The sequence below is a fragment of the Herpailurus yagouaroundi genome, unplaced genomic scaffold (assembly GCF_014898765.1).
Source record: "Herpailurus yagouaroundi ecotype Mexico unplaced genomic scaffold, PumYag 189, whole genome shotgun sequence".
Lineage (NCBI taxonomy): Eukaryota > Metazoa > Chordata > Mammalia > Carnivora > Felidae > Herpailurus > Herpailurus yagouaroundi.
Window position 1 is genome coordinate 13,044,131 of NW_024412420.1, and position 16,243 is coordinate 13,060,373.

General features: G+C 57.0%; 1 protein-coding gene across 1 annotated transcript in view; it reads right to left on the reverse strand.

The window, feature by feature from the left end:
- Positions 1–746: 746 nt before the first annotated feature.
- The window catches only part of GPR179 (G protein-coupled receptor 179), an 18,607-nt gene continuing 3,110 nt past the window's right edge, over positions 747–16,243 (reverse strand). Inside the window, exons 3-11 of the mRNA XM_040497325.1 lie at positions 14,514–14,601; positions 13,857–14,092; positions 12,930–12,998; positions 11,976–12,085; positions 11,443–11,678; positions 11,110–11,248; positions 10,324–10,429; positions 9,626–9,772; positions 747–7,772 (exon numbers count right to left, since the gene is read on the reverse strand). Of these exons, the coding sequence (XP_040353259.1) occupies positions 2,664–7,772; positions 9,626–9,772; positions 10,324–10,429; positions 11,110–11,248; positions 11,443–11,678; positions 11,976–12,085; positions 12,930–12,998; positions 13,857–14,092; positions 14,514–14,601 (6,240 nt within the window). The 3' untranslated portion in view covers positions 747–2,663. The remainder of the gene's footprint in view (positions 7,773–9,625; positions 9,773–10,323; positions 10,430–11,109; positions 11,249–11,442; positions 11,679–11,975; positions 12,086–12,929; positions 12,999–13,856; positions 14,093–14,513; positions 14,602–16,243) is intronic.

The following is a 16,243-nucleotide window of genomic DNA, read 5'->3' on the forward strand; positions in this document are numbered from 1 at the left end:
GGGAAAGCTGATCTTTTTACAACAGCTGTTGAATGCAGACTGTGGGAACAAGATGTGTATGCCCCGGGGAGAGGCAGCACCGGCGGCTTAATCCAGAGCAGCCACTCTTTATCATATACCGTTTAGTCTCAGCCCTTTTGGCTTAAAATGTACATCAGTCTGCAGCATGTCTGAAGTGAGGTCTGGCCACATCCTATTTGCCTGAGCCCTGGATTAAGGCAAAATGAGAAGGCAAGTGCTTTCAGCAGGATCCACAGCTGGGGAGTATGGAGGAAGGGGAAGTAATCCAGGGAGGGCAGGGAAGCAGAGATGTGAAGAAACACGCTTAGTGGGCACATGACCGATTGATTTCTCTGAATATATAAAAACAGTGCTTCAAATAAGCTGTTTCATCCCACTCCCCTAGATCTGTCTCAGGGGTCTCTAGATAATCCTAAATAGCAGCTAAGCGGTAGCTGCCACCAGGGAGCCAGAGGATAAGTGCAATTTTCATTTCCCCTTGGGATCAAATCCAGCTGAGCAAATGGCCCAGATGTGAAGGATTTGCTTGAAGGGCCAGGCAGAGACCATCTGCAGTGCCAGCCATGGAGCTGGATACAGGCCGAGAATTAGCCAGACCACCTCGAAGTCCTGAAGGCCGCAGTGTAGTTACCTCCGGCTTGCTCTTGTTTGACCGATCTGTCCCTCTCTAAAAACGTTGGAAAAAAGAAAATCACCATAATGAATAAGCTAGAACCCACTGCTTAGTGGTCAAGAGAAAGCATTCTTTATTTTTTTTTCCCCCATGGTTTATTTCACAGCAGTGAAAGGAATCCCTTTTCTGTTCCCAGCTAGACCAGACACAATGGAATTGTTCTGTTGTGCGGTTAGCAAAAGTCTCACCGACTTAGGAGCAGTGAGGTTAACTAGCAGGAGCCCAGAGCAACACTACATTTTACTCCCCTGAAATCCCAGGCCAAGGGACCAGGTAAGTGGGAGAGGCTAGATATGGGAACAGGGGCATCTGGTCCCTGAATGACAAAGTTTTTCCATTCCTTCTTTTTGGAAATGGAGCATTTTGCTACTTCTGTAAAGTCCTGAATCTGCCTACAGTATTTGTATGCAGACTCCTTTTTTTCCTCCCCATTGGGTATTTGGTCTTCTCGTTTTGTCTTTTTCTTCCCCGTGAATGGCATCAGTATCTGTGCAGTTAGAGGGTGGGCTTACTGCCATCTTCAGTGCCCCTGCCCGGCTCAGCCTGTTTCCTCCCCCCACCTCACCCCTGCCAATTCTAGGGCTTTTTTGACCAGTGCTTTTCTCCTTGCTTGTTTCCCTCTGGTTAACATCCTCCTATTCCGGCACTGGTCTCTAGGATTACTTAAGCCGGGGTAGCCTGAACTGACTTGAGAGGATAGAGCCGAGCTCACTAAGAAGAAAACTGTGTTTACATGATGCCTTTTCACCGGTCCTCAGGACAACCTGCCCTGTAGCGCTACTCTTTCTGAGGGTAATTCTTGTGCTGACCGCAAACAGGACCTTCTTTCTCGCTTCTCAGGAAGGTAACTGTTGTGGGCCTCTTGTTACTGAGCAAGCGGTTTGGAGTGCTTCTCACATCAGAGCCAGAAATTCCCCTGCCTCCAGTTGCGTGGACAAGCAGAGAGGGGTCCCATTGGTGACAGCCCTGAAAGGCTGGGAGGAGAATGAGCCAGTGAGATGAGCTTGAGACTAGCCAAAGATGGGGCAGAAGTGGGGAGGAACGATTTGAAAAAGCTAGCAAGAGGCACACTCCTTAAACTGGAGGGGGTGTCTGGAAGGGAGAACTTTCCCTTGGCCAGTGTGGGGAGGACATGGAGCCGCTGCCTTGCCTTCTATGCCGTCTCTGGTGTTGCTTTGGATGCCAGATGTTGATAAGGAAGGAAGAGTGCTTGATTGGCTCTACCTGAGCAGCCAACCAGGGCAGGTATGAGGATCAACACAGCAGAAACTGGAGCTCCAAAGTCAAAATGACAAGGTCTTTAAGGCATTTTGGGTACTTTTTTTGAGCCATTAAGTTTCCCCCCTGCTCTGCGCTGATGGTGTGGAACCTGCTTGGGATTCTCTCTCCCTCTCTCTCTCACTCCCTCCCCTGCTCTCTTTCTGTCTCTCTCTCTCTCTCAAAATAAATAAACTCAAGGTTTTCCCCCTGATTTATCTTTGAACTTGAGTTAAGTGGCTTCTTAAGCTTCCTGTGATGACCTTTTATAGCATTCCTCAGACCCTAACGCTGCCAGTGCCTTGCATGGTTTATAGTTTCTTCTCAAAAAAGGGGTCTTTTTATGAGAAAATGTGGGCTGGGCACTGCTGACTTCCTTTCATCCCAAACACTGGCCTTATGAGTGTCCAGACACAGCTGTGTCGAGTCCTCTAGCCGGATGGGGGGACTCGTCAGAAGCAGAGGGTCTCGCCTTTGTTCCCTGGAGCAGGAAGAAGAGCGGGAAGTAACGAGAGGACAAGACTTTCTGTTGGGGTCTGAGCTGCACCCTTCTTGTACAATTTGTTGTCCGAATGATTGACTTCTGGCCTTCATGGAGAGGGCAAGTGGCCAAGTGTCTTTGACTCGGCTCTTGGGGAACATGGAGGACTTGGAAAGGACTTTGGCTCTTGAAAACCAGCCACCAGATGTCTGGCCTCACCCGATGGATCTGTTACTCGCAGTCCCAAGGATAGACAGTTGGAGGGGAGAGTTCTTCATATGGAGCTATAGAAGCCACTTCTTTGTCTTCAGCGAGGGAGGAAGACTCGTGAGCCTCAGCTTCTTGGAGACTTGGCTCTGGGACTGAGCTGGTCCTTGGCTCGTGTCCTGAAGCTCCTTGGAGTTCTCGGACCCCTTCTAGAGTAAAAGTAGTGGCTGCCTTGCTCCCCTCAGGGCGGGAGCTCTTGCTCTCTGGAAGGAAGCTACCCGGAGGTCTGTAGACTAAAAGGCATGGTGGGTTCTCAGGGGCTGGGGGGAAAAATATTTCTGTCTGAGTTGCTGTTAAAGCCAGAAGGCCAGATTCCTCAGGTGGGGCTCCGGTTCCCTCCCAATCACAGATGTCTGCCATGGTGCCCTTTATTTTATTTCCTTCTGGATCTGTGATTTCCCATCGACACAGCTCTGCCATCCTGCTCCCCATACTGCTTACTCCGTGGGGACTGACTTGGGGTTGGTCAGTGTCCAGAGCCTCTGGCTGGGGGAGGAGCTCCCCGGAACCTGAGCAGACGGTCGCCTGCTCTCTGCTGACTTTTGCTGCTGCTTTTGAAAAGTGTTCTTCAGTCCTCGGAGATGCCACCTTTTGAGGGATCATCTCTCCTCGCCCTTGGGATTTTCCGTCCACCTCTTGTTCCAGTCCCCCTTTCTCAGCAGCTTCTGTCTTCGCCTCCCAAGGGCAGATGTCTGCTTCTTTAGCAGATGGAGACTCTCTTGCTTCCCACGGACACACTTCTGCCACCCTGGCCCCCACACTGCCTGCTGCCTCCGAACTGCCTTCGCTTCTGGCAGAAGCTTGTGGGGCTGGTTGCGGAGACGGACCCCCACAATCCTGACTCTCCCAGGGACACACCGCCTCCTGTTTCCCATCTGCCCTCTCTGGCTTTTCCTGAACTGCCACAATTTGGGGCTCTGGTCTTCCTGGGACCTTCCCCTTCTCTTGAGGTGTCCCTTTCCCATCCTGTCTTGCCATCCCTTTGTCAGGGACCCTTTCAGTCACCTCCCAGGGGCAGATATCAGCTTTGGCGCTGCCATCAGGGTTAGGATCATCCCACGGGCACACCTCAGCAAGCCTGCCCCCAACGCCAGCCAGGTCCTGAGAGCCGGCCTTAGGTTGGTCACGGCATTGACCGTCCGGGTGGGAGGAATCACCTGCCGGGGTCATGCTCTCCCGTGGACGGACAGATTGTAGTTCTTTGCTTGCTTTCCCCCTATCTTCAGTAGTGAATTCTCCTGCTTTTGAAGACAGGGCTTCTACTGGGGTTCTGTGTTCTGGGAAGGAGCCCATCTTTGCATCTTGTGTCAGGTCCCCTTCCTCCACTGCCTCATCCCTCGCTTGCAAGGAATGTCCCTCTTTCATGTTGCCACTCGTGCTGAGGGATGAGTCTGAGACCTCAGGGCCCTGAGCAGAGGGAGCCCTCAAGTCCTTCTCCCAAGGACAACTAGCTTCCTCTTCTTGACTCTGTTTTGTCTCCCATTTTGATCTGTCTTCTCCCAGGGAGGTGAGTCTCCCCTTTTCTAGAATTTTCTCGTGTCCTGCTGAGTCACTCCCCCTTTCTTGTTCCAATCTTGTCCCAGTAGCTCCTTCGTTCACCTCCCAGGGACAGATCTTGGCTTTCTCACTGGTAGGTGCTTCCTCCACTTCCCAGGGACACACCTCAGCTGCCCTGCACCCCACATGGTCCATTTCCTGGAGTCCACCTTTTGGTCTGTCAGTGCCCAGAGTGTCCGAATGCTGAGAGGAGCCCCCTGGATCCAAGCTTTCCCAGGGACAGGCCACCTCCTGCTCCCAGGCTGGCCTCTCCGGCTTCTTTGGAGAGGTAACAGCTATCTCGCCGGGTCCAGGACCTGCAGAAGCCTTTCCTGTGTCATTTGGAAATTTCCTAATGGCTTCAACTCCCAAAGCTCTTTCCTGCCTTGCTCCAGCACTCACCTCCCAGGGACAGACCTCAGCCTTCTCAGCACGCATGGTTTCTTCCATGTCCCGTGGACAGATCTCAGCAGTTTTGCCTCCCATGCTGCCTGACATGTGGAAACTGGCTTTGGCTCTACCTGTGTCTTGAGGACCTGGTTGTGGGGAGAAGCTGCCAGGGTCCACATTCTCCCAAGGACAGACTGTTTCCGTATTTTGGAGCTGTCCCTCAGGCTTTTCCCAAGCTGCACCATCTTTGATTCCTGATGTTCCAGGCATTTTCTCCTTGTCCTTTGGAGATTCTCCTGCTTTTGCTGCCTGTCCTGATGTCCAGTCCTCTCTTATTCGTTCATTTACCTCCCAGGGACAGAGTTCTGCCCTGGCAGGTGCTACTTCCCTCAGCTCTGGCCTGGGATCTTCCCATGGACATACCTGTGTTGCCCTGCTTCCTCCATTGCTGAGGAGTTGGCCGCCACCTTTGGCTGAGAAATTATCTAGACATGGGCTGGGGTGCCCAGGGGCTGTGCTGTCCTGGGGACACACTGACTCCTGCTGTTGACTACTTTTCTGCACTGCTTTTCCAGTTTGTTCCCCCATCTCTCCAAAGAGCCCTTTTCTAGAGGCTTTCCCCTTTCCCTGGAGAAATTCTCCACCTGTCCCCTGACTCGGCAGTTCCTTCCCCGCTACCTCATCACCCAGCTCCCAGGGACAGACCTCTGCTTTCCTGACGGGAGCATCTCCTGCCTCCCATGGACACACCTCCGAGACGCTACTGCCCAAACTCCCGGAGCACACAGGGGTTCCCGGGGCCGGAGTAGAGACTGCTGAGGGACCCCGGAAATCTGTCCTCTCCCACCGACAAAAAGACTCCAAGTCTCCACTCAGTTTCTGTTCTTTCCAGAAGGTTGCTTTCTTGGGGGTTTCCTGCTTTTCCTGGGGAAGCTTCACTCCCTCCTGGAATGGTTTTCCATTCTCTCCTTCACATGCCTCCCAGGGACAGAGCTCTGCCTTGGTAGCGTCAGGTATACAAGCTCCTGGGCCTGTGGCTCCCTGCTGAGGCTCCTCCACCTCTCTGGCCTCTCGCCGGCCCGCTGCCTCAGACCTGCCGTCGTTTCTGTCAGCGTCCTGAGAGGCTGACCAAGAGCACAGACTCCCAGGATCGGCACCCTCCCAGGGACATACCACCTCCTGCCCCCTGACCAGCCTCTCTGGCTTTTTCCGAGCAACGACAGCCACGTTTTGGGGCCCTGACTTTTCCGACGACTTCCTTCTCTCTTGGGAGTCATCTAGAGCTTGTTGTTGTGTCCCCTTCTCAGGGGCCCCTTCACTCACCTCCCAGGGGCAGATCTGGGCCTTGTTGCCACGGTCAGGCTGACTTGCTTCTGACTGGGCGACTTCCCTGGGGCATACCTCTGCCATCCTGCGGTCAGCACTGCCCGTGGGCTGGAGGCCAGCTTTGGGCGGTTCCCGCCAGCCCACGGGGGCTTCTTTTGCTCGCTTGGCAGTTTTGTCCCCGACTGTGCCCTGCCTGGCTTGCCTCAGTGCAGCAGACCCCGCTTTACCGTCTCTCTCTACTTTTGCCTCCCCGGGACCTTGGGATGCCCTCCTGCCTCCCTCTTCTTGTTCCCTGCTGCCCTCCTGGTGGTAGACTTGGAGCATTCTGCTGGTGTGAGCGTTCTGTTGGTTCTGGAGGGTCTCCTCATCGTCACAGGGTGCGACGGCAGCCTGCTTACTCACGGCCTTGGGCCGGCCTAGCCTGGGAGATCGGGGGCAGGCCCCCACGCCCTCTCCCGAGGCTCTGCCCTTCTCCTCCGGCTCAGGACTCCCTTCCCCGCTCTCCTTCTCTCTGTGAGTGCTCCGAGAACGGGTCAGAGCTTTGATAGCCAGGCCGAGACTGCGCATGGAACCCTGCTGAACAGGGGTCTTGAGGCTGTGGGATTTAGAGAAGACCTTGGACTTGTCTTCGTCCCCCTCACCGGCTTCCCCTTGGAGACGGCCATCCTCCGTGGCCATCCCACTCTCCCCCGTCCCTCTTCTCTCAACTGCGACCGAGAGGGCCCTCCAGAGCTTGGCCCGAGCCGGGGCAGGGGAGTGGCTGCCTCGCTCTGGCCCCGCGGGGCCCTCTGGAGCTACATTTCCTTTCTTGACCGGCAGTTCTGCGTTCTCCCAGGGGCAGATGAAGGTGAGCAAGCTGGGGCTCTGGGGGGGTACCGGGACTGGTGCCAGGGCGGGCAGCGGGGTCGGGGTTGGGGCTGGAGCCGGCATCAGAGCCGGAGCCAAGGTGGAGGTGGGGGAGAGCATCCTCGGCTCTCCCAGGCAGGCCCCGGACAGGGCCATGATGGGTGTGGAGACCTGGTGCCGGACGGGCGGGTGAGGCAGCCTTTTCGTGGCCTCCTCCTGAAGCCTCCCGGCGGCGGCGGCGGCATGGGAGCCGTGCACACTGCGGCTCTTGGCGGGGGAAGGCGGGGCTGACAGGGGCGCCCCTCGAGCTCGCTCTGGCCTCCTGGCCGATGGCCTCCTCACTGGGCTGGCCGAGGCTGCCTCGGCCTTCTTCCTCTCGTCTCGCTCCTTCGCCAGCCGATAGGTCTCCTCCAGGTAGGCCTGGCTGGCTACGAGCAGGGCCTGTTCCCTGGAGCCCGCCACCACGCTGAGCGACTTCTGCAGCGACGCGGGCCGGGCCCGGGGCAGCCTGTCGCCCACCGTCAGGTTGTGGGCGCTGGCCGACCTGAAGCCCAGGCCCGGGGGCCCCTCCGCCGCCTCCCGGCTCTCCCTGCTTTCCCGCGACGCCTTCATGGCCAGCTTCCTCCTCAGCAGCGAGTCGAGGAGCGGCGGGTCCTGCTCGCGGCGGCGGCCGTGGCGGTCGTGGTCGTAGGCGCTGCGGGACTTGCGCAGGGCAGGGGGCCCCTCCGGGTCCTGGAGGCTGGAGCTGAGCAGCCGGCGGCGCGAGGAGCCGGGCAGGCTGCCGAGGCTGGGGGAGCCCGAGTCCCGGAGGTGCTGGCGGGTCAGGGCCTCCGGGAACTCGGCCAGGCACCTCATGAAGGAGCGGCCCAGGCCCTGGCGCCAGCTGCCCCGCTTCTTGGGCAGGTGCGGGTTGTTAGTGGCCATCTCCTTGGTCTTGTGGACCTCTAGCTGGGCGTAGAGCTTCTTCAGCTCTTCCTGCGGGAAGGGGAGGGGGGAGGAGAGCAGAGCCCCCAGTCAGATGCACGGCTAAGCTCTCTCCATCCCCCTGGGGGCTGCCCTGCCTCCCCCTCAACCGTTATTTGGACCACTGTCTCTGCACATCTCTTTCCCACCAAGCTGTGTTCCCTCCCTGCTTTGCACACTCTCAGAATTCGCCTGTCCACTCCCAGCCAGGTCCTCTCGGACCCAAAGATGCAGGCTGCACCCCTTTCTCTGGGGGCACTGTCATCTGATGGGAAGCCACCGGCTTGGGGGGTGGGAAATCTGGGTTTGAGGCCGGTGACCCATCATGTGCCTGGAGGCTATTTCTAGAGCTCTCTGTCTCTCTGTTTTTTGTTTTTGTTTTTGTTTTTGTTTTTTTAATTCATTTTGGAGAGACAGAATGTGAGTGGGGTTTGGGGGCAGCGGCAGAGAGAAGGAGACAGAGAATCAGAAGCAAGCTCCAGGCTCTGAGCTGTCAGCATAGAGCCTGACACAGGGCTCAAACTCAGGAACTGTGAGATCATGACCTGAGCCAAAGTCGGACACTTAACCGACTGAGCCACCCAGGCTCCCCTCTCTCTGCTTCCATGGGTTCAGTCCGTCAAGCAGCCGACGTCCAACTTCAGCTCAGGTCATGATCTCACGGTTCAAGAGTTCAAGCCCCGCATTGGGCTCTGTGCTGACAGCTCGGAGCCTGGAGCCTGCTTCAGATTCTGTGTCTCCCTCTCTCTCTGCCCCTCCCCTGCTCGTGTTCTGTCTCTCAAAAATAAACAAACATGGAAAAATATTTTTTTAATTAAACAAACAAAAAAAGAACCGGCCACCTACTGTTAGCTTCCTTAAGAGGATCGCATGAGCTCTTCAATGGTGTGAAAAGTGTCATATTCAGGTGCAAGTGAGGGAATGGGACTTTGAGAGTCTTACACTTTTGGGTTTCTCCCCAGAGCCAGCATCGGGAGAGAGACTGGGTGCTGTTCCACAAAGCGGGGGGCCCAAGGCAGCACTGCTGTGGCAGCGCGCCCCCATACTCTCTGGCCTCCCTGCTCGACTGGGGCCTCAGGTCAGCCTCTTCCCAGGGGAGCAGAGCCCAGAGGGTGAGGAGGACATGGGGGAAAGCCAGGCAGAGACACTTGGGACAAGGAGGGAATTGGGAGATGCAAACAAGTCAGGTGTCCAGAAGCCCCGTGGAGATAGAAGGAATGGACAGATGGCTTCCTGAGATTGTTAACCACACCTTAGGTTTTATCAGACAATGGGCTCAGACCACCAACTTTCCTTAGTGCCTACCCACGGAGCCTCTCATTTGGGTTCCGCGACTATGACCCTCCTAAGCAGAAAAAGAAGAGTAAAGACGCTCTCCCGAGGTAAGACTCAGGAAGAACTCCCTTCCTCTAAGACCGCCAGGTCCAGCGAATGGGTATCCTGTTGTGGAAATCTCTGGTAGCCGCTAACTGCCTGAACTACCCAGCCCCATAGCTGGCCCTAGAGTCACCCACAGCCCGAGTGTAATGGGGACTGAGAGGCTTCTTAACCTGCCCCTCATGATGCCTCTGCTGAGTGGGGGTGGAGCTCCACTCATGGGTCTGCAGCCTGGGCCACAGGGATCTGGGTTCTGGGACTTTGGGGGTCTTTCCACTTGGGTGGTTTGTGACCTCATCTGAATAGAGTCAGGGGGAAGCAGCTTAGGGCAATGGTGGAGAAGGGAGGGAGGCAGGTCTCAGAGAGAGGGAAAGCCGGGGACAAGAGGGGACCCGCAGTGGTACACAGCCCAGATGGCAGGGCAGCAGCGATCCTGGCCCAGTCCCGAAAAGCTAGCATCCAAAGGAGGCAAGGAGGCCGGCGCATACCCGAATGTCTCCAGGGTCCAGGCTGCGCTCGCTCCAGGCCGAGGCGATGCTGCTGTCCAGGTAGGAAGCTGACCGCTGGAGGTCCAGTTCGTCCTCATACACCTCATCCACAATCTCCTCTCGGGGAGGAGCCCCCGGCTTCTGGAACTGGCCAGGGTGGGTGTGACAGGGAAAAAGAGTCAACTTCGCTCCCTGTTCACGCCTATTCCCACCTGCCTCATGAAATCCAATCTTCACAGCCTCTCTAATTTGCAATTCTGAGGGCATGGAGACTTTCGCTCCCCCTCATTCTCCCTGAGTTTCTCTAGCTCAGAGACCGGTGAGGGGAGGTCCTGAGCCCCTGCCCCCACAATTCCTAGACACGTCCTTCAGCTCCCCAACCCATCCCTCTGTAACTGCTTCCAAGATGATTTTTCAGAGTCCACCAAACGAAACTGCCAGTTGTGTTACAAGGACCCCTACAGCCCTAGCTCTTATTTCCTGTGCCCTGAGATTGGAGGCGGAGAGATACAATGGCTTCCCCCGCGACCCCCACCCCAAGTGGGCTTCCACTCAGCGCCCTGTGGCTCTGCCCTCTCACCCCCGGGTGTCATCCTCACTCTGACCTGGAGAGGGCGCTGAGGCAGCAACAGATCCACGGCGCGCCCCTTACAAAGGGGCTGGGGTCTGGCTCACAGCCAGGAGGGGCAAGACCTCACCTTAGGAATGAAGATCAGAGCCAGCGTGGTGGTGACCGTGCTGTGGGTGTGGAAGAAGAAGAGGAGCAGAGTCCAGTCCGGGTGCAGGGAGGGAACCAGCACAAATCTGAAGGGGGGGGGGGGGGGAACGAACGTTACCGGGGGGGGGGAGGGAGTGGCCTGTTCCCTCTCACCTGTCTCACTGGCCCACCTCCCAGCCTGAGCCCTGATCTCCGTGGAGGTTCTGGGTGGGTTGGAAAGGGCAATTTCCTTCTTCCTGCCCTCTGTTTGGATGTAGGTCCCACTTCAAGCTCACGTTAACCCCCACCTCCGAGAAGCCCTCCCAGACTACTCTTCTCTGGTTGCCTAGAGCACAGACTTGTCCTCCACACCTCTGTGATGGGCTGTCCCGTGGGTCGATTCTGCCTGTACCACAGGGCCAAGTCCTAGCAGACCCTCATAGCAGGCCTGTTGCTGGATCGGCTGAGGTGGGAGGGTGATGGGGAAAGGCAGGGAGAATTGAGCACGTGTGGGAAAGAGCATGGTGGAGGTGCCGGAGACGCGGCTTGGGAATAGGAAAGGAGTTAGGAGTCCGCATGCTTCCTCTTTCTGGGTGTCGGGTGAGACACGGGGTGCAGGAAGGGTGTCTGCCGGGTAGGGAGAGAGCTACAGATGAGAGGCCTTCCTCGCCTTGCCAAGGCATAGCTGTGCTGCGAGGATGGCTGTGGGATGGGGTTCCCTGGCCTGGGAGAGGCAAGGAGTGGTGTGAGGGTGGGAGGAGTGGTGGGTAGGAGGGCCCGTGCTCACCTGGCTGCATGGAAGGCCGCAGAAAACAGCAGCTCGTTGTGCAGGGCGATGCCCATGTAGCGCGGCTCATGGAAGGCCGAGGGGACAGCTCGGGTGGCGTAGCAGAGGAAGCTGCCCCAGCACAGGAGCAGCATCTCGGCTGTGGGAAAGCAGGGGCCACCGAGTCAGGCACTGCCTCAGCGGCCCCTTTCTCTGTCGGGTGTGCTGGGGGGAGCCTGGCCAGGGGTCTGGGGACAAGGCAGGAGGACTAGGTCAGGAGCACCGCCCCCCCCCCCCCCCCGGAGGTGCAGGGCTGAGGGCCAGAGTGAGGCGGGCTCGGCGGGAGCAGCTCACCCACAACCATGATGTAGTCCCAGCGGTCGTGGTGGCACAGGTAGAAGTGGCGGCCTGCGAGAGTGTGGCCTCGGGTCACCAGGGGCGTGTGGATGCCTCGTTCCAGGGCCCCCGCCGTCCACACGGCCAGGAAGCCCAGCACTAGCAGCAGGAGCAGCCCCAGACGCTGCAGCAGCCGCCCGTTGCTCAGGTGGGGGCCCCGCTGGGCCGTTCGGGACAGAAACAGCTGGAGCACCCTACAGGGGTGTGGGGCATAGGGGGAGGACCAAGGAGAGGGGGGCCAGGTCTCTGGCCTCTGTCCGTGGCTTCCTTCCCCTCTGTAATACCCATCCTCCTGTCCCTTCCATGGTGTGCTGCCTCCCCACCCCACAAAATGTTGCATGCTGGGGAGGGCTACGGTGACAGGGGCAGCCCTGGGGGGTGGGCCGCGCACAGGGGAGTGGAGCTGGCTGGGAAGAACTCCACTCTGTTCCAGATGAGCTGGGGCAGCCCGGAGTGAGCAGCATGAGAGCAAGGTCTGCCCCAGACCCTACCTATAAAGCTTGAGTATAATGGTGCCGTAGACAGTGGCAAAACCCAGCAACCGGACCCAGCGGAGAACGATGCAGCGGAAAACACTGGGCTTGAAGTACAGGATGAACACCTGGGCGGGGGGGGGGGGGGGGGGTGAGAAGGGGGGGCAAAAATAGCTGCTCTTAGCTGCACTTCCTCTTTTAAAAAAATGTTTTAGGGGCGCCTGGGTGGCGCAGTCGGTTAAGCGTCCGACTTCAGCCAGGTCACGATCTCGCGGTCCGTGAGTTCGAGCCCCGCGTCGGGCTCTGGGCTGATGGCTCGGAGCCTGGAGCCTGTTTCCGATTCTGTGTCTCCCTCTCTCTCTGCCCCTCCCCCGTTCATGCTCTGTCTCTCTCTGTTCCAAAAATAAATAAACGTTGAAAAAAAAATTAAAAAAAAATGTTTTATTTATTTTTGAGAAAGAGTGTGAGTGGAGGAGGGGCAGAGATGGGGTGGGGAGGGACAGAAGATCCAAAGAGGGCTCTGTGCTGACAGCAGTGAGCTGATGCAGGGCTTGAACTCACAAACCGTGAGCCAATGACCTGAACCGAAGTCAGACGCTCAACAGACTGGGGCACCCAGGTGTCCCCACCACTGTACTTCCTCTAATGTGCTAGGCCTATGCTAAGCCCATTGCTGACCTTCCTAACAGCCTTGCAATAGAGGCATCATCACCTCCCTTCTGCAGAGGAGCGGCTCAAGTATCAGAGAGGTTAGGTAAATTGTCCTAAGTCACACAGTAAGTCATAGAGCTCTTTTTAGCCTGGACTCTTTGGCTCCAGAGCTCACTAGGCCAGCCTGTCATTTGTAGGTATGAGTATGGGGATTTGGAGGTCTCTGAATCTCCCCAAGAGAGCAGAAAGGAGGAAGGATTCTGGGTTGTGGAGGGCGCCAGCCAGGGATGAGGCGGGGCCAGACTCTGGCCACAAACTCACAGGGAAGTAGAGAAGCAGGGATCCAAAAAGGATGGTCTCCAGCAGGACAACTCCAGAGGCTCGGATCCTCTGTGAACCCAGGAAAGAGAGAGGCGCATAAGCAGGGCAGTGGGAGGACAGAGGCTGGACGATGGTGGGAGGAGAGTCTCAGGCCTTTTTTAGGGGTCACTTTTACTGGCCTTGAACCAAGGCCTTGCCTTGGAACATCAGCTCTGCCCTCTCCGCCCACAGCCACGGCCCCACTCCCACCACAGGCTCTTAGCTCCACCACGCTAAGCAGGGTCCAGGTGGCACAAAGCTCGAGTCCCCCAGCCCCATGCCTCTCCCGATCCCAGCCTGGGCCTCGCTGGAGACCTGGGCTCAACTCACAAGTTGTTGGAGCTAGAAGGGATCTCACGCGTTCCCTCGAAACTTTGGGTCAGACCGATTCTTTCTCTAGGTAACCCCTTCTCTGCCTGGTAACCATTTAGCTGGCCCTCAGGCCTGGCTCAATGTTCTGACATGGCGTCATGTTCTCCAGAAAGTCTCTCCCGGACCATCTTCGGCAGGACAACTGGGGCCTTTCTCTGAGCTGCCACAGCTATACCAATACCCACTTCCCCCCTCGCCTCTGTTTTGCTGCGCTTTTTCCTTACTTGCCTGCTTCCTCCTTTCAACTGGGAGCCCCACGAGGGTCCAGATCACTTCCCCCGAGTACCTACACTGTGTTTTGAGCCAAGTCCAATGCCTCCATTTTCCAGGTGAGGAAATAAATCTAAGGCAGCAGGGCCACTTTGCCTAATGTCACACAGTGGGTGAGTTGAAGAATTCAGACCAGAACCCATTTCTTCTGAGCTCTAGTCTTAGGTAGTCTCTGGTCTCCAGTTGATGCTGGGGACTCGAGGTGGGAAGGACGCGGGTAGGGGAGAGACGCGGGGCCTTGCTTGCCTTGCTTCGGCGGCAGCGGTAGGAGGCCAGCATGCTCAGGAAGACGGCCAGCATGCAGCAGGCCTGGCAGGCCAGGACCGCGGCACGCAGCCCCAGAGCTTCCTCCACCAGGCACGGCGTGGCATCCACGCAGCTGGTGCAGCCCTCGGCACATGGCCGGCACCGCAGCAGCCTCCCAGAGCTGCCCTGAGGGGACCCGAATTGCCCAGTAGGCTGGGCGGCACTCTCTTCTAACCCTATAAAAAACAAGATGGGTGCAAGGAGAGGGGCATGGCCCGGGGCATCCCAGCCTGCTCTCGCACGGGTCACCGTAGCCCTCTCCCTCTCCGTCCGATGGTCTGTCACCGCCGGGGCAAGGGCTGGGAAGGGGAGGAATGAGGAAGTGGATATTCCCAGGGGAGGACAGGGTACTAGGAAGAGGTGATGCCAGGCTAGGGTTCGCTGCAAGGTCAACTTGCATCAGATTGGCATGTTGTGGGGTCATTTTCAGAAGGCACAGACACCCCCAAGTTGGACCCTGCCTGCCTCTCCTGCTTCTCTTGACATTCCGCCCTTGCCCCACAAGTCTCCTCCCAGCCTGCCTTTTTCCCTCAGGTGCCCCGCCCGCCCGGCCCAGCCTGACCCTCACCACAATAACCCTCACCACAATTAACATACCCCCGGAGCGGCTTGCCCCGTAGAAGCCGGGTCGGCAGCGGCACAGGTAGTGGCCAAGGACAAAGCCCTGACTCTCCAGGGGGACACACTGCGGGGATGACAAACATGATAATTTTGATAAATTTATATGGGGATTTCCCTTTTGGGAAGAGGTGGAGGGTACATGTACCTTCCAACCCATGGCCCCTGGTCCATACGAGGGGCCCCTCCCTACCGGAGGTCCTCCCTAGTCCTTAGGAAGCCTTCCCTCCCTGGGAGCCCTACTCTAGCCCCGCGGTTACCTCTTTTCAACATACAGTTTGGGGACAGATCACCCTTTTATTCTGACTTGCAATGACAGGAGCCATACAGGTCTCATTTCCTAGTGCCCAGCTGTCGGAGCGAGGGACTGGGCGAGGTGGAATTTGGGAGAACTCGGAGTCCGATCGCACCTATGTGCCTACGTCCTGCTTCAAAGGGTCCCCATCAGGGTCCCTCTTTGGCTCACAGGTGAGTTGAAAAGGCCCCCACAGAGGAGCAGTTTCCCCTACCAGGTGCCATCTGGCTTTGGCACAGGACTGCTTTCCCCAGCCCTAATGCCAGGCTAATGCCAGGCCAGTGGGATGCCAAGGCCAGCTCTTTACTCCACCTTCACCCATTGATGTTTGCCCAGCAGGGGACCGAGCAGACCTCAGAGCCAGGCAGGGAAGAGGAGCACGTGGATGAGGTCAGCTCTGCTGCAGGGAGTGGTTAGGGACAGACAGCAGTGGGATAAAGGAAGGGATTGAAGGATCTTCACCCTGGGAGATTCCATATCTGGCACCTTTCACCTAGAAAAGTTAGAGGGTGATGCTTCTGAAATTGGGGCCCAGCTTCCCCTCTTGCCCGGGGCCCTAGAACACGCTCTGTTTTTGCCATAGTCTGCAGAGTCAGACAAATGCGTATGGAGACGAGCTGTGGCTGGGTTTAATAAGGCACCGAATAATGGCGGCCCTTCTCCATCCCTGGACTTACAGTTTCAAACACACGTGCCCTGAAGAGCAACGGATGCCCAAACCCGCCCCACCTCCCAGCAGCCTGCAGGGCTCGCCGCGGCTCCGCTTCAGCCTAGGAACAACATGCAGTCGAGTGCAACCGTGGAGCAGATTAGTTCACTGGCCTCCCAGTTTCCCAGCCCTTGGCTTTCAGGATTACCAGCCATTGTTTTCCATCATCCAGATTCTCCTGCATCCATGGCTTTGATTCTGCCGGCATCTGGCTTTGGTTCCATCACCTTTACTGGTCCCAGAGCTCTTCAAGCTCCTTCTTTGGTTAGATTTCTCCCCTACTCCAACCAACCATTACACTTGGATCAACAAACACCAACAGAGCATCCTTTGTGGGTCAGAAGGAACCCAGAGCTCTGTCGACAAGGAGAATGTAGTCCAGGAGAAGGAAAGGGGATGACTAATAGGGGCTTAGGTTGCGGTCCTGGGGATGGATGCTGGAGCACCCAGTACCAAAAGGGAGAGGCACACTGAGATTTCAAAGGAATGAGGGTGGCTGTCTCCAGTGGGAGGTGGGGAGTAAGCTGTAAGTGTCCTCACTGTTTTTTTAATGTACGCTCTACGCCCACTGTGAGGTTTGAACTCAAGACCCCGAGATCAAGAGCTGCATGCTCTACCGACTGAGCCAGCCAGGAGCCCAGTCACTTTCTTTTTCAATGTTCACATATATATATATATATATATATATATATATATATATATATA